At 41.0% G+C, this 22,365-nt stretch overlaps 1 protein-coding gene across 11 annotated transcripts in view; it reads right to left on the bottom strand.

The window, feature by feature from the left end:
• NAV1 (neuron navigator 1) overlaps positions 1-22,365 on the bottom strand; it is a 289,382-nt gene that overhangs the window by 77,910 nt on the left and 189,107 nt on the right. For 6 of the 11 annotated variants that reach the window (XM_073615982.1, XM_073615983.1, XM_073615987.1 and 3 more), the window contains 5 exons: positions 18,168-18,335; positions 14,036-14,088; positions 13,794-13,817; positions 13,400-13,501; positions 5,440-5,523 (listed from right to left, as the gene is read on the bottom strand). In XM_073615982.1, the coding sequence (XP_073472083.1) occupies positions 5,440-5,523; positions 13,400-13,501; positions 13,794-13,817; positions 14,036-14,088; positions 18,168-18,335 (431 nt within the window). The remainder of the gene's footprint in view (positions 1-5,439; positions 5,524-13,399; positions 13,502-13,793; positions 13,818-14,035; positions 14,089-18,167; positions 18,336-22,365) is intronic. The other 5 variants (XM_073615984.1, XM_073615988.1, XM_073615986.1 and 2 more) reach the window with 3 other exon arrangements.

Here is a 22,365-nt window from a genome sequence, read left to right as displayed (position 1 = left end):
GCTGAGGTGTGGAGCAGCCAATCCTGGGAGAGCTGGAGAAGAAAGAAGGGGGGGTGTGAAGTGCACAGACTGCCTCTCTCTCACACTCCTGAATGAGATAAGGAAATCACCTGTCACTCACAGCCAGGGAGAAGACACCTATTTCTCTGTGTGTCTGTTTTTATCTTACTGAAGAAAGATAAGAGGATTGCTCAGAGCTGGATTAACTCTTCGTGGCAAGACTGGGCACAGATGAAATGACATTCTGTGCTGTAACAGATATGAGTCTTAATTAGAAAAGAAAATGTTGGCTTTACATCCACTTTAAGTTTACTCAAGTGCATTTAAAAATACACCACTAGTACATCACTTAGCAATAAGGGTGTACTGCGGGCTAAGTAAGTGGATCTTTAAACCAAAACATTTTCTATTAACACATTCCCGAAGGCTAACCATCTACTCTGACCCATATGTGAGGCAACCTTATGACTTCTAACCAACTTTCTTATACAGTGTCTTAAACCAAAATAAGGTTTTAGCAGATTACTGTTAAATTCTGCAATTAAACTATGTACATGCTTAAGTTTCCATTTATTTTTCTTAACATAGATTCTAAAACTGCCCAACCATGCAGGATTTTCATTGTTGTACTGAAAGGAGCCAGTCCATCTATAGAACTCATTCATAGCAAACTGCTTTCATCAGTTAAGCAGCTGCAAATGGAATTTATGGAATAGATTTGCCTACATGTTCTGATGCAACAAATGACAGAGAAGGTTGTTAAGCTGTCCTGCAGTGAATCATTAGTGTAGGAATTTTTTTTATTGACCTTAAACTTCTTTAGAGTCCATTGAGGGACACAGGAAGTCTTAAAACTGCCTACAGGAAGATTAGACAATGGCAAACAAAAAAATCTGTACACCATCTCAGGGCTGGCCTAAAGTTTTTTGTTTATCAGTCTCTGGGCAGTAGGCAGAGGAATAACCTGACAGTTTAAAGTGGTTTTATACCCAAAGGTAAAAAATGTAATATATTGCAGCTTACCAATCATTAGATGTAGTGGCTGTATTAGTTTTCTTTTGTAGGTTTTTTTCCCTTCTGTTCTCCCCTGGTGATCTGGCCAGTAACACACCTCCTATATTATACAGACACCACTCTGGATGAAGGAGCACAGGAGGCAAATTTGGACAGCAGCATTGTCAGTCTGGGCAGAGGGGAGTGTTAGAAGTACTAGCAGATTTATATACACTAAATAATTGAGGCCAAACTCCAGCTCACACTTTATAATCAGTTACATCTAACAGTTTTTTCCTTTTGGGATAAGGGTTTTACATAAATAAATAAAAGCACTCTTGCCAGTGTTAAATTGTCTGTCCCATCCCTGTAACTGCAAGAGAGCTTTTCTTTTGAAAAACAACAGACCTACTGGCCAGATTACCAGATCACTATAGAGAAAAGAAAGCCTAAAAAGAATTGGTAAGCTGCAACATAAAAAATATTTGCTTTTGGTTTTAATATTGCTTAAGACTTCCTGTGATCTTAAATGGACTCCAGAAAAAGGATTTTACAGTGAACACAAAAATCCTGGAAACAACATAACTGGGGACTGCCTGCAGTTCAAAAAAACACCTGAAGGTCCATATGCCTGAAGATGGCATCAGAACAGTCATGAACATCGGCCTGGCAATACTTGTGAATGTGTCAAGAGAAGACCTGGGGGCAATCTTGCACATCTGAGAAAGTAGCCTGATGCTGAAGAACTGAGACCATGAGCTTGAATGACGGTCTGTCTGAGCCATCAGGAAATGGTGGAACAAGAACCTGGTTCACTCTTACAGGGACCCGCAACAATGACAAAGAGTGAGTTCGTTTTTCTGTTGCAAGCAGTGCCTATGAAATAAGCTCTCACATCTAGTACTACATCAAGGCAATGGAGGGAGATTAACTGTCCTTCTGATAAACTGGAGCAGAACAGAGGGTTGGATGAATAATGCCTTGATTGAGGTGAAACTATGTTAGGCAGAAAGGAAGTTCTGGGCTTTAACACCACCTTGACTGTGTAAGACCAGGAAAGGTTCACTACAGGGTAAGGCCACTCACTCAGACACTTGCCTTAGAAAGCTGATAGCAACATATACTGCAACCTTGTGAATGAGAGAGGCACATAGGTGACACTGTGCACAAAATAAAAGGAAACTAGAGGTCTCGGGAACAAGATCACAAGCACAGATACATGAACCTTAACAGTACTGTAGACAAAGATCCATCAGAAAGAAGGAATAAATTCATTCCACAGAGAGTTTCCTAGTGTGAAAACCAAGATCTTGTGTGCTTGTGAGAAGTATACTTCCTAGCTTTTAGCATCATGGGAATCACTGATTTTGAGATGCTCCTGTCTCTCAGCACCTGGGCTTCAACAGCCATGCAGGTAAAGCCAGTGATCATGAAGTTGGGTGGTAAAATAGTCCATGAGGCAGAAGATCCAGACAATCTGTAAAAGCCCTCTGAGCATCCGCTAGGAGTCTGATCAAGTCAGAGTACCACATCTGTCTAGGTCAGTCCATAGCTATGGAGGACCGTGAAATACCCTCCATATTGATCGTGCAGAACAGGAGAGGATGGAGTTTCAGCAAAGGAAAGATGCAGATCAGGGTGTACTGATACCATAGAACTACCAGAGCATCCACTGCTTCTGCTACAGAATCCCTGTACCTGGAGTCAAACCTGTCCAGTATGTTGTTGAACCTGAAAGCCAGGAGGTCTACGATGTACACGGTAGACAAGGTTGGAACACGAGGTTCTGCCCAGGACAGGATCTACTCTACCTCTCTTGCCCTGTCAAGACTTCTGGTTACTCCCTGATGGTTGATGTACACCACTGTTAATCTGTGCAGTGACAAAGGTAGGTTGGAGGTGGCTTGGAGTGAAACTCTAGCTTGTGGCCCCTGGAAACCACCTCACGTACCCAAGCATCTGAGATGCAGGATGTCCACTTTTGACAGTCAGGGCACATCCTCATGCTGACAAAGACTTATCAAAGACATCTATTGATTATCAAAGACTTATCTAAGAGTTTGGAGAGAACTGGGTACCAAGCTTCAGTTTGGACTTAGAGTCAAAAAAGGACTTTTCTTGGCCTCCATTAAGGGTTGAGTCTACCCAGATTGAGCCCTGGGCTTCTTTTACTGAGGAAGATGCATAATCTTGCCACCACTGGCATTCTTGAAAAGGACATTCAGGCCGCCCTGAACAGATGTTGTCCCTCGAAGGTCAAATGAAGCAAGCGTATTTTGCTTTAACTAAAGTATTCTTCTGTTCTTTTGACTGACAACCTGTCTATGCTCATGTAAAGACCAACTCAGGAGCAGTTTAAGACTTCCTGTGTCCCCCAATGAAGGAGAAAGAAATAATAATTATCTATATTTTGACTGGGGTTTTTTATACAGATTCTATTGAAACGCATAGGAGATGCTTCTTTTGATGTGCAAAGTTTGGTGATAGACTTGATAGTGTCCAGACCACCATGTCTCTATTTACAACACAATTTCACTCCTCAGACATGCAGTTTTTCACCAAAAATAAGCCCAGGTCTTATATTAATTTTGTCAGCCAAAAACACACTAGGGCTTATTTTCAGGGTAGGGCTTGCCATGCAATGTGCTATCTTCCCAGTGGTTGCAAAATGACAGAATCCCCTCTATCACAGGTTCACATAATGCAAAATTTGTGCGTTTCTGCAATGCAACAGTGCAAATACCTTCTTCAATAGCCTGTCTGAGTTGACTTCCACCGAGCACTGCAGAGGAAGGGGAGCAAGATCCCCTGCTGACACCTGCTTCAATGGCCCGCCTGAGCCGTCTTCAATGGCTATAATTAGTGTAGAGGGAGGGGGCCGCGTTCCCCTGCTGACACCCACTTCGATGGTCTGCCTGAGCCGTCTTCCATGGCTACAATTAGTGCAGAGGGAGGGGGGCCCGAGATCCCCATGCTGACAAGAGGAGATCAGCTGAGCGCTTCTCAGTGATTCCATAGTCCGCCCCGAACTGTCTTCCCCGCTCTGAGCAATGCAGGAAGGGGGGCCGAGATTACCCGCTGAAAGAAGAGGAGATCAGCTGAGCGCCAAGCGGCGCCGCACTAAACTCTGGCTTATTTTTGGGGTATGGCTTATATTGCAGCCCTCCTGGAAAATAGCGCTAGGTCTTATTATCGGGGTAGGTCTTATTTTCGGGGGAAACGCGGTACGAATGTGATGCACACGCACATTAAGGGGCCAATGCCCTTTTTTGTGCAGAAAAGCGAATGTTTGCTAGGAATGAGTGGAGCAATTTCTGTGAACTTGATTTCACATAGAAATTAGCAATTCTGAAGATTAGCCTTTAATTTGGCCATATTAAAAAAATAGCAATAAATAGCTTTCCCCTTTTAAGCAAGGAGCATTCAAACATCTCTGCTTCTGTGTGACATGATTTTGTTGATCAAATGCCATCGATTTCAGGGTGATCACATGATTTTGTTTACAAACATGGGGTTAGTGATCTTGCTAGGATTGGCATTACCTTTAGGATTAGGGTTGTCTTTAATACTGGCTTTTTTAGTTTTGGCTCAAAAACAGGTTCAGGATAATTGGAAAAAAAATCTCTAGCCCTTAGAATCTATTTAATGCCCACCTAAATTTTGCATTTCCCATTGCATCAAGTTTTATGTCCCAAATGTCACAAAAATATCAGCAAAATGAAACCTCCCTTTCATTGCTTATCCCCAATGATCACAGACTTTGCAGAACATCACAAAATCTCTAAGTGAAATGCCTGCTGAATGATAATGAGCAAGTGCTGATCATTCTTGCTAGGTGATATTCACTAAACAAGGTGTCAATATACTACACAAGGGTCAAATCTGTAACATTGCTGGTGAATATCCAACGGTATATTGGAAAGTCAAGGCAGAGCACTCTATAATAAATACACCTAAGGCTTATGCCACTTACACACGAGTGGAATTTCCGACAGAAAGAGTCCGTGGGAGCTTTTCGTCGTATAGTTCCACTGTGTGTATGCCCCATCGGACTTTTTCTGTCGAAAATTCAGACAGACTTAGATAGAGAACATGTTCTATATTTTGCTGACAGAACAAATTACTATCTGAAAAAACGATCGTCTGTATGCTATTCCGACGCACCAAAAATGACGCATGCTCTGAAGCAAGTACGAGACGGAAGCTATTTGGAATTTGGTGTGTATACAAGACAGCTTGAGCAGAATTCCGTCGGAACTCCGTCGTAAAAACCTTCAGAGTTTATTCCGACGGCAAAACCGGTCGTGTGTACAGGGCATAAGACACATGATAAAAAACTTTATTAGGAATGAATAGTCACTTTTTCTTTAAAATAGTACTATAATATGCATTAGCTCTTATTTATTGAAGCAGTAGGAAACCAGAAATTGTGCTTGATTTACTCACCTTCTCTTGTGCAGTATCAGCAAGCAGACGAAGTCTGGAGGTCATGTTCACCAATGACTGTTCAAATGCTGCAACTAGGTTTGCCTGCAAAAGATTAAAAAGAAAAAAAATCGCTAAACAAGATACAAGATACAGTATCTATCATAAGTCTGGAAAGGATTGCAATCATTAAACTAAAGTAGGCTCCATTTAGCCTCACACATCCATTGTAAAAAAGAACTATATATGCTGCTTAAAGTGGCAGTTCAGCCTAAATCTAAAATCTCCAAATCCACTTGTAGCCACAATCTAAGACTAACCTATCTAACCCTGTAAAGCAAAAATTGCTATACTTGCCTTTTCTGAAGCCCCTCTGGTCCGGTCTCCAGCGGCAGATGCTGTGTGCAGGAGAGAACCGACAATCGCTGGTAAATGCTTGGGAAGTGAGGTCACCCATAGAGCTACTATGGGGCTTCCGTTGTCGGCTGCCTCTTCTGCACATGCCTACACAGAGAAACCGCCACTGGCAGCTCAGCATGGGACCAGACCAGAGCGGCATCAGAAAACGTATGTATAGCGATTTTTGCTTTACAGGGCTAGATAGGTTAGTCTTAGACTGTGGCTACAAGTATATTTAGAGATTTTAGTTTTAGGCTGAACTTTTACTTTAAGGCAGCACCTACATCTCTTATGAGTTTGGCATTAAAGTGGTACTAAACATAAAACACTACACTTATATAAACTTACTTTTGAACTCAGGAGGAAACCAAAGCTCTTTGATAAGCTGTGGGGTACTTGGATTGACAATCCACTCACTTTGACCTCTCTAGATCCAGTATAATAGGACATGTCTATATTGCTGTTTATGAGTAATTTGTTTCCTTTCCTTTACATCACGACACCCATTTCTGACTGATGTGCATTGTTGAGACATGAGACGTTTTGTATTTTGTTAGTTGTCTATTTGTTTTGTTTTTTGTGCATTGAAGGGTTTTCCTACTTTTTTGTACAACCTTTATACAAAAATCAATCAAACATAAAGAAAACAGTGATACTAAACACACACTGTTTAATTTACATGATGCCTTCTATTCTATATGGATGAAGACACCAAATTATTTTAATAAATAAAAACATTTAAGTACCTTTTTTCCTAATTGATATACAGCTGTCACATGACCCAGCTCTTTCCCAGACTCTCTGTAGGGAAACAGTGGCAGTAGGAGCTTCTAGTCCTCTGCTGCTGGTCACATGTTCAAAGTTAAAATAAACAGCCTTTGGCTGTTTTAAATTGTCATACAAATATATATTTGATATGCAATCTTTATTATTTTTTAGCAATAGCAAGGTGTAGGTGGATTTCTGCCAGTCACAGGCTGTGTCACGCCCCTCCAGTCTGTGTTTTAGAATAATGGGGAGATGAAGCCTCTATTAATCAAGATGTAATATCCCACCTCCCATGTGTTTGGCTGGTTATTGGGCATGGAGGCAGAGGGAGGGAGTGGCTGTCATTTACTAGGGTGTGTACACCCACATGTCATAGTCACATGGGCTACTCAGATGTGATCAGGTATGGAATGCTCAGGGTAAAAATACACTGAAAACTAAGCATGTGCACTAGCTGCCAACACTGCTCTGAAAAATCCCAACAGCAGTGGGGACATGGAAAGGAGGGGGAGATAGAGAAAAGCAGAATACAAAAAACGAATACCATAGTAAGTGAGTATGAACAACTTGTAATACAGCATCTACTGATAGTTTACACTTTAAAGACATAGTAAAGCCTGTGGACCATTGCTAATGGTGTAAAGGACTCTTCAGATCAAAGGCACTTCAGTCACCTAAGCATTAAATGTGCCGAGTACACAAAAATGTAAATTTTTCAGTTTGAATCAATGTCCTAGAACAATCATATTAATAATATAAGAACCATTGCAGAAACAGAAAATTAGTGCGCACTGTCTACTATATACTGGTTTGTTTTTTTTAGAAGTGTTGCTGACGCTAAAAATGTCTATAGGCATACTCTACACTTGTGCCATAGGTGTTGAAGTGTTACATAAACAGCATTCCATGGAGTGTATGTACAGTGGGTATAGAAAAGTATCACCCCCCTTTACAATAATCACATTTTGTTGCTTTGCAGCTTGTTTTATCAAGCTATATTTATAACTTATATATATATATATATATATATATATATATATATATATATATATATATATATATATATATATATATATTAACTTATAATATCCAAGTGAAAGAAATAACATCATGTCGGAAAAAATGTAAATAAAAAAAAAATCTACCGAGTTGGAAAAAGGATCACCCTCTTCCAAAAAATGACTTGTAAAATCAATCTGGTGTAGCTAATCATCTTCTCAATGGCATGCAAAGCCATTTGACTTTCAACTGTGATCAACTGTGGTAATTTTTTTTTAGCTCAGCATGAAAAGAGCTTTTCTGGAGCATTTCAGTCCCTGGTAGTGCAACTGAAGCAAACAATCAACTATAGGTGGCAAGGCTTTGTCAAAAGATCCCTGGGATAAAGTTTTGGACAGGCACATGTCAGGAGATGGGTACAAAAGCATTTCAAAGGATTCATCAGTCCATAGAAGCAAAGTGAAGTCTATTATTAAGAAGTGGAAGGTATTTAGTACAACACAGACCCTCCCTTGATCAGGATGTCGCTTTAAACTGAATGGAGGTGCCAGGAGGAAACTGATCAGAGAGTTTACAAATAGGCCTACAGAAACTCTGAAGCAGTTGCAGGAATTCATGACAAAGAATAGTCACTGCATTTGACAACAATATCACAAATTCTCCACAAATGTGGCATGTATGGGAGGGTTGGAAGAAAAAAGCCACTCCTCAAGAAAGGCCACATGTAGTCACGACTGGGCTTTGCCAAAATGCACCTTAAAGTTTCTGAGGGCACATGGAAAAAAGGTGTTATGGTCAGATGAGATTAAAATTTAATTATTTGGCCTCAACACCAAACGATATGTCTGGCGGAAATCCAATACAGCTCACCATCCAAATAACACCATTCCTACAGTAAAGTATGGAGGTGGTAATATCCTGTTATGGGATGTTTCTCTGCAGGAGAGACTGGAGCACTTGTCAGGATAGAAGGAAAAATGGATGGGGCAAAATACTGTAAAATTATTGAGGGAAATCTGCTGCCCTCTGCCAGACAATTGTCAGTGAGAAGAAGATTTACCATCCAACATGACAATGACCCAAAAGCACACAGAAAAAATGACCACACAGTGGTTGAAGGAGAAAAAGTCATTCCACAGATTTCATTCCTATTGAAATCTGTGGAATGACTTGAAGACTGCAGTCCACAAATGGTCACCATGAAATTTAAGTGAACTTGAGCAGTTCTGCAAAGAAGAGTGGGCAAATATTGCAAAGTCTAGATGTTCAAAGTTAGTAGAGACATAGCCCAACAGACTAAAGGCGGTAATTAACTTGTTCAGATCCGCGCTATAGCCGAATGATGGCTACAGCGCGGATCTGCTTTGCCGGGAGTACGTCTATTGACGTTCTCCCCTTTCAAAGCTGGCCACGACCCCCTGAAGGGGGCGCGCGGTGTGCACTGTGATCACCTGAGTCAATGAGACTCGGGTGATCACAGATCCGAGTAAGGGGTCATTCCTGGCCCCTTACCGCGTGATCAGCTGTCAGCCAATGACAGCTGATCACGTTGACAGCGTGAGAAGAAAAACAGCAGATCACCGGCTTCTGTTTGAAGGGACATCGGTCGCGAAGAGGAAGAGCCTCTGTGCCCACCTGTACCGCCTGCCAGTGCTAGTAATCAGTGCCACGAATCAGTGCCCACCAATCAGTGCCCACAGTACATTGGTGCCACCCATCAGTGCCCACAAGTGCCACCTATCAATACCCACCAGTGGTGCAAATCAGTGCCTCATCATTGCCACCTAGCAGTTCTGCCTATCAGTGTCACCTACCATTGCCGATCAGTGCCCATCACTGCCACCCATCAGTGCCCATCACTGCCACCTATCAGTGCCAGCTATCAGTGCCAATTATTAGTGCTCTTCAGTACCACCCATCAGTGCCCACCAATGCCACCTATCAGTGCCCACCAGTGCCACCTTATCAGTGCCCATCAGTGCAGCCTTATCAGTGCCCATCAGTGCAGCCTATCGGTGCCCATCAGTGCAGCCTATCAGTGCCCATCAATGTAGCCTCATCAGCGTACATCAATGAAGGAGAAAAATTACCTGTTTGCGAAATTTATTAACAAAATATAAAACAGTTTTGTATTTTTTTCTTTAAAAAATCAGTCTTTATTCATTTTTTTAACAAAGAATGAAAAATCCAGAGGTGATTAAATACCACCAAAAGAAAGCTCTATTTGTGGGGAAAAAATGATAAAAAATGTCATTTGGGTACAGTGTTGTATGACCGCGCAATTGTCATTCAAAGAGTGACAGCGCTAAAAGCTGAAAATGGGTCTGGGCAGGAGGGGGGTTTAGGTGCCCAGTAAGCAAGTGGTTAAAGCAATAGGTGGTTCAAGAAAATACTGACATGAAGGGGTGATCCCTTTTTCCAACTCAATGATTCTGTTTTTGCATTTTTTAAATGTTTTCTAACATGTTGCTGTTATTTCATTAACTTGGATGTTATAAGTTGCACTTAGTAAATAGAGCTGGATAAAACAAAAATGGTGTCTGTCTTCATTTCAGACTGCAAAGCGACAAAATGTGATTATTTTAAAAGGGGGGGTCATTATTTTCTATATGTCACTAGTCCCAAAAAAGCGTCAAAAGTGTCCGATATGTCACAGTCCCAATAAAAATCGCAGATCACCGCTATTACTAGTAAAAAAAAAATTAATAATAAAAATGCCATAAATCTATCCCCTATTTTGTAGCCGCTATAACTTTTGCGCAAACCAATCAATATATGCTTATTGCAATTTTTTTTTTTACCAAAAATATGTAGAAGAATACTGAGTAAGAAATTTTTTTTTTATATTTTTTGGGGGGGGATATTTAATATAGCAAAAAGTAAAAAATATTGAATTTTTTAAAAAATTGTTGCTCTTTTTTTGTTTATAATGCAAAAAATAAAAACCGCAGAGGTGATCAAATACCACCACCAAAAGAAAGCTCTATTTGTGGGAAAAAAAAGGACATCAATTTTGTTTGGGTACAACTTTGCATGACCATGCAATTGTCAGTTAAAGCGACGCAGTGCCGTATTGCAAAAAATGATCTGGTCAAGGGAGCAAATCCTTCCGGGGCTGAAGTGGTTAAAGGAGATTTTTTTTTTACAAATGACTTTTTTTATTGCATTTTAGTGTAAATATGAGATCTGAGGTCTTTTTGACCCCAGATCTCATAGTTAAGAGGTCCTGTCATGCTTTTTTTCTATTACAAAGGATGTTTACATTTCTTGTAATAGGAATAAAAGTGACCCAAAATGTTTTTTTTTAAAAGGACGGTGTCAAAATAAAAATTGAAAAGTAAAATAAATAAGAAAATTTTATTTTTTATTTTTAAAGCGCCCCGATCCGCCGAGCTTGCACGCAGAACGCAGAAGCGAGCGCATACGTGAGTAGCACCGCATATAAAAACGGTGTTCAAACCACACATGTGAGGTATCGCCGCGATTGTTAGAGAGAGACCAATAATTCTACCCCTAGACCTCCTCTGTAACTCTAAATTGGTAACCTGTAGAAATTTTTAAACTTCGCCTATGGAGATTTTTAAGGTTAAATGTTTGTTGCCATTCCACGAGCAGGCGCAATTTTGAAGCGTGACATGTTGGGTATCAATTTACTCGGCGTAACATTATCTTTCACAATATAAAAAAGAAAACTGGGCTAACTTTACTGTTGTCTAATGTTTTAATTCAAAAAAGTGTATTTTTCCCCAAAAAGTGCGCTTGTAAGACCGCTGCGCAAATACGGGGTGACAGAAATGACCGCCATTTTATTCTCTAAAGTGTTAGAAAAAAAAAATATATATATATAATGTTTGGGGGGGTCTAAGTAATTTTCTAGCAAAAAAAAAAATGAATTTAACTAGTAAACACCAAATCTCAAAACAAGGCTCTATCCTTCAGTCACACATGTGGGCGTATACACAGTGGTAAATGACATCCTCCTCCATGTGCTGATATTGGGGGTGGGATATTAAAATGGAAGAGCATGGCACAGCCTGTAATTGGCAGAACCTCCTCTAGATCTCTTTACAGTGTGAACAAAGTGAAACCTATTGTCAGTCAACTTAAACTCTACACCATGTTATTGCAAAAAATAATAAACATTTGTTTTTAATAAAGATTGGTATGTATGAAGCTTTCAAACACTTTGTTGCTAATAATGATTTGTTTTTTCTCTCTCTCTTTTTATTTCCCATTTCGAAAGCCTTTTTTTATGTCATGTGACCGGCACACCACCAACCAATGCTGTGCAGACACAGATTCATACATACTAGGAACTCCCGACCGGCTCATGCATGGGTACATCCTTCCCTTAAGCGGCCACCAGAGGACGCGCGCCGTCTGCACGACGGGGGACTTGATTCGGGTGGTGGGCAGGCACGATCGCCGCAGGCCACGCACGATCGCGTGCACGAGTGCCAGCACGGGGACACAAATCCCTGTGCTGTCAGGGTAGAGGAGTCATATCGTTTGTTCCTAAGTAGCATCAACGATATGTCTCCTCACCTAGTCAGTCCTATCCCCCCACAGTTATAACACACTGAGGGAACACACATTTAATCCCTTGATCGCCCCCTAGTGTTAACCCCTTCCCTGCCAGTGACATTTACACAGTAATCAGTGCATATTTATAGCACTGATCGCTGTAGAAATGTCAATGGTCCCAAAAATGTATCAAAAGTGTACGATCTGTCCGTCACAAAGTCACAGTACTGCTAAAAATCGCAGATCACCGCCATTACTAGTAAAAAAAAAATAAATAAATAAAAATGCCATAAATCTTTCCCATAGTTTGTAGACGCTATAACTTTTGCGCAAACCAATCAATATACGTTAATTGCATTTTTTAATTTTTTTACCAAAAATATATAGAAGAATAAATATCGGCCTAAACTGATGAAGAAATTTGTTTTTTTGGGGGGATATTTATTATAGCAAAAAGTAAAACATACTGTTTTCTTTTTTCAAAATTGTTGCTCTTTTTTTTGTTTATAGCGCAAAAAATAAAAACTACAGAGGTGATCAAATGCCTCCAAAAAAAAGCTCTATTTGTGGGAAAAAAGGACATAAATTTAGTTTGGGTACAGCATTGCATGACCGTGCAAATAGTAATAAGTCAGTTAAAGCGATGCAGTGCCAAATTGTAAAAAGTGCTCAGGAAGGGGGTAAAACCTTCCGGGGCTGAAGTGGATAAGGTAATCAGATGATTTTTTTAAATATATATAATGAATTAAAAGTGGCATGATAGTTATGCATAAATCAAATAAGAATAAGAGGGGATAATGACAATTAAACATTGTATGTTTAGAATCACCTTAAGTATCGTTTAACAGTTTTTCATATTTTGGGTGTGCAGCCACTTTTATACAACACTACAGCAACCACATTGATATGATTTTATGATACCATAAAAATGAATTACTTATCCACCTATACCATCAAGACAACAGGATGATACCATCTTCAGAAGTTCCCTTTAACTAAGGGCTCATGTACATTACAGCATTTTTTTGCCAAAGCTCCTAAACTCAACTCTATAAAAGCCTATAGTATGTGTCAATGTACACATAGCCTTTTACCAGAGTTAAGGAGCTGCTGTGGTTAGGGGAGCTTCAACCTCCCTCTCCTGAACGTGGAAGAATCACGTTCAGGATTGGAAAGTTTAGACCACCGGTGGACAAACTAGGTTATGTGTACATGAAGCCTGGGGAGTAAGTTTGAACTGTGGAACAAGTTGAAATACTTTAGAGATTAAGTTAAAAAGACCAGCACTTACGTTACATTGTGCACCAGCACTTACATTGGCAGACAGTTGTGTGGTCAGAGTTGCAACTTTTTCCTGTGATGATTCCAGTTCTCGTCGCAGCTTGCGGATTTGCTATTTTGTACAGCAAAACAAAGTAAATAAATGTAAGTTTAAAAATTTAAATAGTTACATGTTATACTGTTTAAGTTAGGCTATACAAATATAATGGTATGCTATTATTACACTATACGATATTAGTATACACAATATATTGCTGTATTATTAGTAAATATTAGTATATATAGTATGTGTAAGATATGGCTATATTAATAGAATATAGGGTATAATATTTAGAAATAAATAATTCAAGTAAATCAAGGGGAAAAGAATAGCTCTGCAACAAAGGATAGAACGCTGAATGTACCTCCGATTGCATCCTTTCCTCAGCCTGATAGACAAGCGTAGCATGCCACAGAAAAATAAAGAGAGGAGGTTACAGCATGAGAAAACAGTCTTGCAGCTGCTTATTAATATGTATCTCTACATTCTTATTTGCATTCAAAGCACAAGCAGAGTCTTTCATGCACTGCTAATGAACATAATGATTTCTAAACACAGCATGGGCAGCTGTGGCTGCAGCTACACTTTCATACAGTTGGTTCTTACAGAGGAGTATGTTGATGATGCGCTTGATGCCAGTGACAGAACAGAACCGTGAACTGAAAAATAAAGAGATCATCAGATTAGTAAAAATGGATAGCTTTGCTGAAAAATAAAGCCAAAATACATGAACTTGTAAGTTCACAGTTTATGAACACTGATGCAATGGAGACATTCTGGAATGTGAATTGCTACAAATGGTGCATGCTCTGTTCTTTTGATGATCAACAACACTAGCATTTACAGCAGTTTCACAGCAGACTGTTATTTGTATTTCTTAAAGATGAACTTCCAACACACCTGAAGCTGTTATGGATGAATTGGTTCAATTTTATATGGACCTTTATGCCTCCAAGGTGTCTGGAACTTAAAGTACCTGTTATTTACATTCTGTTACACTACCACTTTTGTCAGATTCTCAGCGGATACGTCTAGAGGCCCCCTTTACACTAGAGGAGCTACAGAAGTCAGTTGGAATGTTCCCTAACTCCAAAGCCCCAGGGGATGATGGGCTACTCATGGAAGTGTACCAAATGTATTCTGAGCTACTGCTGCCACGGTTCTCAAGATATACAATGAGGCTCAATCTAGACAAAAATTACCTTTATCAATGTCAAGGGCCAGCATTATCCTATTATTGAAACCTGAAAAGACTGCCACAGAACCCACCTCATATAGGCCTATATCTCTCCTTCAATCAGACATTAAAATATTGGCTAAGGTTCTAGCCAAGAGGCTAAACACTGTCATTGCTGAAATAATTCCTGCTGACCAGGCGGGCTTCAACAAATCATGCTGACTAGGCGGGTTGCCCAACAAATCTACAGCTATTAATCTTATAAGGCTGTTAGTCAACATGCAAACCACAGCCGATAACGTGGGTGGCTTTGTTGGCGTCACACGCCAACAAAGCATTTGATAGTGTTGAATGGGGGTACTTGTGGGCCATGGTAGAAAGTTTTGGGTTTGGTCCTGTTTCTATATCCTGGGTCCGCCTTTTGTACTATTGCCCACAGGCCAGTATAAGGGAAGGGGGCAAACTATCCACGCCATTTGAGTTAGTATATAGAAAAAAAATTAATCCAGATGGCTGCACTCCAACAACAATTTCTTTATTGGTTAAAAACCATACAGCAAAAAGATGAAATCAACAGCTGACATGTTTCACACCGTAACTACTGGTGCTTACTCATAGCTTAGCATTTAAGTCAGGGAGGGGTACCAGGCAGGGCTGCCCCCTCTCACCACTGTTTGCCTTGGCAATAGAGCTGCTAGCAGCACAAATTAGGGCCAATGAACATATAAAGGGGTTCCAGTATGGTACATTACATGAGAAAGTCCTACTTTATGCAAACAGCGAATTCGCTAAGGCATGTCATGTCCACTATTTTAGACTTTGGAAAGTTTTTAGGGCTTACAATCAACTAGTCTTAATCTGCTTTATTCCCCCTGGATCAGGGGGTATCCCTGTAATGGCGTCCCTTTGTCCAGTACCAGTGGTGACCTCATTTAAATACTTGGGGATAGTAATCTCTACTATCTATACTAGAATTAAACTAGAACCACTGCAGAAGCCAAAGGATAGGGGAGGGCTGGATCTCCCGAACCCCTGGGTCTATTACATTGCGTCTCAACTTCAACACTTGGTGGCAGGTCTAGCGAGGAGGACAGCCTCTGTGGATGGAACTCATGATTCCACGCTGTCTGTAATGTTGCAGATTAGTGGAACCAATAGCTTAGCTCAGGATCTAGAGGCGCAGCTTTTTTCCAAACCAAATAAACAGTATCCGACTTACAGGCTTATACACAAAATATGGGAGAAAGCTAAACAACTACAAAAGGTTATGGGTTACACAAGGTACAGTCCTATTTGGGATAACCAAACTTACCCCGAACTGGCCAAGTTACAGCATGCGGCTAGGTGTCAAGGGTATGGGGTGACGCATATCAAACATATCATGACTAATGGTCATTTAACCTCCTTTGCACAATTGCAGTCTAGATATGGCATTCCCTTTAATATATTCTTCTATTATCTGCAATTGGAATCGCGGTGAATGCTCAGCGGTCTCTGGGGACCTCTGAGATGTCACCGACCCCAAGCTTTGGAATTATGCAGCAGTCCCATTCTACCAAGGGCTTTATATCCAACTGCTATGCTATGCTCCTGGGGGTATATCTGGAGAAATTCCCTAGCTCTGCATGTGAAAGGTGTGGGAGGGCCATAGGCGATATCCCGGGAGACCAATGTGAGGAGACTCTGAAGGCAGTGCGGTGGTGCTCTCTTAACATCCCACAGAGTCACAATTATACATTCTATTGAGAGTCCACCGTACCCCACTCAGGCAACATTCCATGGACGTACGCCCTGATCCCATATGCGCTAGATGTAACAGGGATGTAGGGGACATAATACACTTGCTATGGAGGGGCCCGAAACTTAATCGCTACTAGAATGCTGTGGTTACTACGTGAACTCCGCATTTCAGATCTCCATAGACATGGATCCTAAACACTGTATACTAGGTTTGCTTGATGCTATTAAACCAGATAGGTATTTTAAAGAGGCCGCATCCAGAGCATTGTTTCAGGCTCTCAGGCTCATTTTACTTCACTGAACTTCCAGTACTCCCCCTTTGCCTCAAATGTGGCTTGCACAGAAGGGCACAACATTGAGGTTAGAAAAGCTGATATATCAACATAGAGGCAGCTTTTCCAAATTTGAGCAGGTATGGGGTAGTTGGTTGGCTTCTCCTGGTTTGGCCCAAGCTGATTTAGTAACGAACAGGTTATTGTTGTGAAATTTGTCACAAAAAATGGATATGTTTAATTTTGCTGATAATGTTATGGCTGGAATTTGCATGCCCTTGCTTTCCAAATGTTTAATGCTTGTCTACCTGCTTTGATATGGTGGCCCTAGTGTCCCGGTTGTGCAAGACCCTAGATATGACTGTAAAGGGCGCTTAAAGCATTCCCATGACGTGAACTACAATACTGGTAAGCTGAATTGATATCTGATGTAAACTACATGTACTTTTAATGTCTGGTTGTACAAACTTGTGACATCTCAATAAACCTTTGCCTGATTAAAAAAAAAAAAAAGATGAACTTCAATGTAGAGAACATAGAAAATGACTGCATGAAAACCCAGCAGTACTTTCAAAGTTTGAGAAGTGTTTTTTTGCTTTGCATACAGTGAAATTAAGGGATAAGTATGGCCAAAGCGCTTTTGGTCAAACTTCTCTTCTGGGCCACAGGAGTGCACTTAGTTCTGCACTCCTGTGTCCCAGGTTCAGCTGACAGCAGGCTAAAGCCCACTGTTGGCTGATATCACAGAGCCAGTTCAGGCTGCCTGACTAGCAGCTGGCTCAGCCTCTCAGCATGCCTCCAAGAGCCTGAGCCAGTCACTCCAGTTTTGAACTATTTACATTAAAGCATACAGTGTGAATTAATTTAGCTATTTTTAAGTGCCCAATATCAAAGACATTTCAAGATTTATACACATGCAAATAATAACCAGATAGTTATATAGTAGGTGAGGTTGAACAAAGAAACTCCATCAAGTCCAACCTATGTGTGTGATTATATGTCAGTATTATTTCGTATATCCCTGTATGTTGTGGTTGTTGAGGTGCTTATCTAATAGTTTGAAACTAATCTAATCTAATTTTTGAAACTATTGATGCTCCCCGCTGAAACCACCGCCTGTGGAATATCCAGTAGATAAATGATCCTATATTATCACTAAAGCTGTCAATGCACCTATAAAAGCCTTATAATATCTGTGTTATCCAGATATATGTTACCAGGCACAACATGTCGGATCACATGATACACAACTGAAATGTTCATGGATGACCATGTACACATTGAAAAGCTAGTATTACAAAACTGGATTTTGCACTGTTTCTGCAATATCTGAACCAATACAGTTTGGAAGGAGAGTAATGTTTTCCCCAAACACAGGCTCATCTCATTAGTTTGTTTACGCAACAATTCTTCTAAGAAATCTAAACCAATAAATAATAGATTTACATAACACCACATGGGTAAAGAAACTGCAATATGAAAATATATTTTAAATATAATTACATCTTCAAATTAGTTTTGCTGCCTTACATTTGTGCAATGTACTCACCATCATCAGCAGGATCTCTAAATGAGCCAGATCTAGTCATCGTTCCTTTGGGTCTGTCAGCAAGAGATAATGAACTTCCCAGGTTAGAGGAACCAAAAAGCTCAAAAGAAGAGTCCTGAGCTGGAATACTGCTCGATCGAGCAATACGAGGAGCAGAAGATGGACTCACTGTAAAGAGAAGGCGGACAGAACATGGATGGGAATGCATGAAATACAAGGACATTTAGGAAATAAACATGGAGAATCACAAGATTAATTACAGCGATGTAAAAGAAAAGGTAGGAACTGTGAAAACTGCTTTAAATGAAGTTGGAAGAGAGCACTGGGTGTGAATGATTTTAAAAAGAAAGCATTGGACAAGGACAAAAATGGTGGAAAAAAATTAATGGAGTGGTAACATATCATCAGGCCTTCCAAATAAATTCCATAAATATTGTATAGTGCTCATACAAAAGCACACATTCATGGTACAAGGCCATAATGCAGATGTTAACATTACCAAGTCTAGAAGGAAAAGACATATAAAGCTATTTAGCATAGCCTATCTTTATGTTTTCAGTTATCTTCAGCATGAATATTTAATAGCAACAATGATGATTCATTATAGAAGCATATCACATTGTTGCAGTGCTTTACGATTGCTTTAGGAGACTTACAATATGCAAAATGTTTATATTTAAAAACAGCCAGGTACCTTTAGACATATATAAACCATTGTTTTTTTTTTTCTCACCACTTCCTTTAAAGAAAATGAAGGTCAGCCAAGGAAAATGTCCTTTTTTAAGAATGACAGAGCATGAACTGATCTGAGTTGAAGTAAGGAGGGAATGCTAACAAAGTATGTCAGTTACAACATGCATAATAGTGCTCTTTACCAGTGATACTCCTTTAATCTCATACTAATACTATTTTCATAAATTCCTGCCCCAATATGGCCTTATGACATTGTAGAGTCCAATAAGGTTCCTTACTCCAACAAACTCACACTTCTTCTCTCTAAACACACACCCACATACAACCAACCAGGGCCGGCGCTACCTATAGGCAAGGTAGGTGCCGGCCTAGAGCGCACATCAGTCAGGGGCGTCGCCCCCCAGGCAGGACTGCTGGATGCTGTGTGCGGGCTGTCTGCGCTCTTTCCTGGGACACAGGCCTCCCTGCCCCATCACTGCTTCTTCAAAACTCTGCCAGAGCCACTCCGGGGAGTGCTGCTAGGTATTTAGAGGCGGGGTTCAGTGGTGTGGCTCACATGTGTGCAATGCATGAATCTATCAATGATACATAGAGGGGGGTGGCTGGAGAGAGGGGGCTCTTAATGGAAGCACCGTCACTGGACGGCGGTCTGTGTTAGCCCCGTCCGGACCACGGTCGCCGATTACCTCCTGCAGTGTGGGCCCCAGCCCACTGGGCAAATGTGCAAAAAAACAGGCAAAAAGTGGTTGTGAGCTAAACCAATACTTACAGTGTCCGGTGACTACTAGAGTGACATTATAGAGTTGATTAACTAAAGGCAAAAAAGCTGGTCACTTTGCAAAGTAATTTTTGCTTAGCTTAGTGACTGTGGTGAAATTTCACTTTGCAAGGAATACCTAATAATGTGCAAGGAAAAACAGTATTGTTTCTTACAAGTGATTGGATAATGGAATTCAGCAGAGCTTCACCTCATTCACAAAGCTAAGGGAAAATGAAATGCCCCAGCAAAGTGAACAGCCTATTTTCTTTTAAAAAAACCAATCCCTAAATATACAGTATATTGTTTACAGCCTAACAGGTGAACATCGCAAAAAGTTCAGACCCGAACACCGAACCCCATTGAAGTCTATGGGACCCGAACTTGAAAAGTCAATAGTCCCCATTTTGAAGGCTTAGATGCAAGTTATTGGCCATAAAAAGGTTATGGGGGCCTGGGTACGCCGTGGGGGACATGTATCAATGCAAAACGTTTTTTTTTAACACTATAGTTTTTAAAGGAGCCGTGATTTAACATCTGCGGTTTTTATTTTTTGCGTTATAAACAAAAAAAGACTGACAATTTTGAAAAAAAAAAATATATATATCTTTTACTTTTTGTTATAATAAATATCCAAGAAAAAAAAAAAAATTCTTCATCAGTTTAGGCCGATATGTATTCTTCTACATATTTTTGGTAAAAAAAAAATCGCAATAAGCATATATTGATTGGTTTGCGCAAAAGTTATAGCATCTACAGAATAAGGAATAGATTTATGGCATTTTTTTTTTTTACTAGTAATGGCGGTGATCAGTGATTTTTAGCGGGACTGCGACATTGCGACGGACAAATCTGACACTTTTTTGGGTCCACTGACATTTATACAGCGATCAGTGCTATACAAATGCATTGATTACTGTATAAATGCCACTGTCAGGGAAGGGGTTAACACTAGGGGCGATCAAAGGGTTTAATTTTGTTCACCGGGAGGTGTATCCAACTGTGGGGGCAGTGTACTGACTGGGAGTAGAGAGAGATCGCTGTTCCTAATCACTAGGAACAGACGATCACTCTACTCCCCTGACAGAACGGGGATCTGTTTGTTTACATTGACAGGTCCCCTTTCTGCCTCTCTGTGGAGCTATCACGGATGACCGGGAGGACATTGCGGTCGCCGGTCATGCGCATCAGCTCCCCCCGCCTGCTATAGCCCATTAAATGCAGACGCTTAAAATGAAACAATAGGATGAAAAATTACATTAAATATAGTGCATGGGGGGTCCTCTTAGTCAGACTGTAAAGTGGCGCATCTGTAGCATGTATAGAACATGCGGCAATACAATAAAAAAAAAACGTCAGAAAAACAGAATCCATACCAGACCCTTACCAGACCCTTATCCGAGCATGCAGCCTGGAAGGCCAGAAAAGGGGATGAGGGTGACGAGCAAGAGCCCCCCTCCCCTCCTGAACCATACCAGGCCACATGCCCTCAACATGTTGATATGGACAAGGGCCTCTTCCCGACAACCCTGGGCTGTGGTTGTGGGTGTCTGAGGGGACAGGACTTATCGGAATTTGGAAACCCACTTTAAAGTCGAGGTTCACACAAAAATTGAACCTCCGCTTTTCTGAACCCTCCCCCCCTCCGGTGTCACATTTGGCACCTTTCAGGGGGGAGGGGGGTGCAGATACCTGTCTAAGACAGGTATTTACACCCACTTCCGGCATAGACTCCCACGGGAGTCTACGCCCCCTCCCGTCCCCACCGTGCTGTCTGCTGGGACACACATGGGTCCCAGAGACAGTGGGGACCAGTTAGAAAGCGCAGCGCGACTCGTGCATGTGCAGTAGGGAACCGGGAAGTGAAGCCGCAGCACTTCACTTCCTGATTCCCTTACAGAGAATGGTGGCGGCAGCACTCGAGGACCGAGGGACGATTCGGTCTCGGGTGCCGACATCGCTGGACCCCAGGACAGGTGAGTGTCTTTATTTTAAAAGTCAGCAGCTGCAGTATTTGTAGCTGCTGACTTTTAAATTTATTTTTTTCGCGGGACTCCCTCTTTAACAAGGGGCCCCAAGATCCTGCCCCCCTCACTATGTGAATGAGTATGGGGTACATTGTACCCCTACTTATTCACCACAAAAAGAGTAAAAAATTAATAAAAACAGTAGACAGGTTTCTGACAATTTCTTTATTAAAAAAATAAAATAAAAAACCCCGATGTAGATCTGCCACCTGCCGCCACCGCAGGACCCAAAAAAACAAAAAAAAACCGCTCTGCTGTCAATGAAGGCTGATCGCCTACTGCAGGCTCCACCGTTTGACAGTTCTTATATAGGTAAGGGGCAGAGCCCCCTTGTGACGTCACTGACCGCTGCTTGCTAGGTCGCTGACGTCACAAGCGGAAGGTGCCACCAGGTGATGTCGCTAGGTGCCACCAGGTGATGTCGAACTATCAAATAGGCGTGAAATAGCCTGAAATAGGCATTCAGCTTCCACTGACAGCGAACGTTTTTCTTTTCTTTTTACGGGTTCAGCAGTGGCAGCGGGCTTCAGATCTACATCGGGGGACATTGTTTTTTTATTTTTTTTAATAAAGGAATTGTCAAAAATCTGCCTACTGTTTTTATTTATTTTTGACACTTTTTTTGGTGAATGGGTAGGGATACAATGTACCCATACTCATTCACATGGGGGGGCTGAGATCTGGGGGCCCCCTTGTTATAGGAGGCTTCCAGATTCTGAAA

This window comes from Aquarana catesbeiana, linkage group LG02 (assembly GCF_042186555.1).
Source record: "Aquarana catesbeiana isolate 2022-GZ linkage group LG02, ASM4218655v1, whole genome shotgun sequence".
NCBI classification, from domain to species: Eukaryota; Metazoa; Chordata; class Amphibia; order Anura; family Ranidae; genus Aquarana; species Aquarana catesbeiana.
The sequence above is the reverse complement of the archived record's forward strand: the minus strand, read 5'-3'. Positions and strand labels throughout refer to the sequence as shown.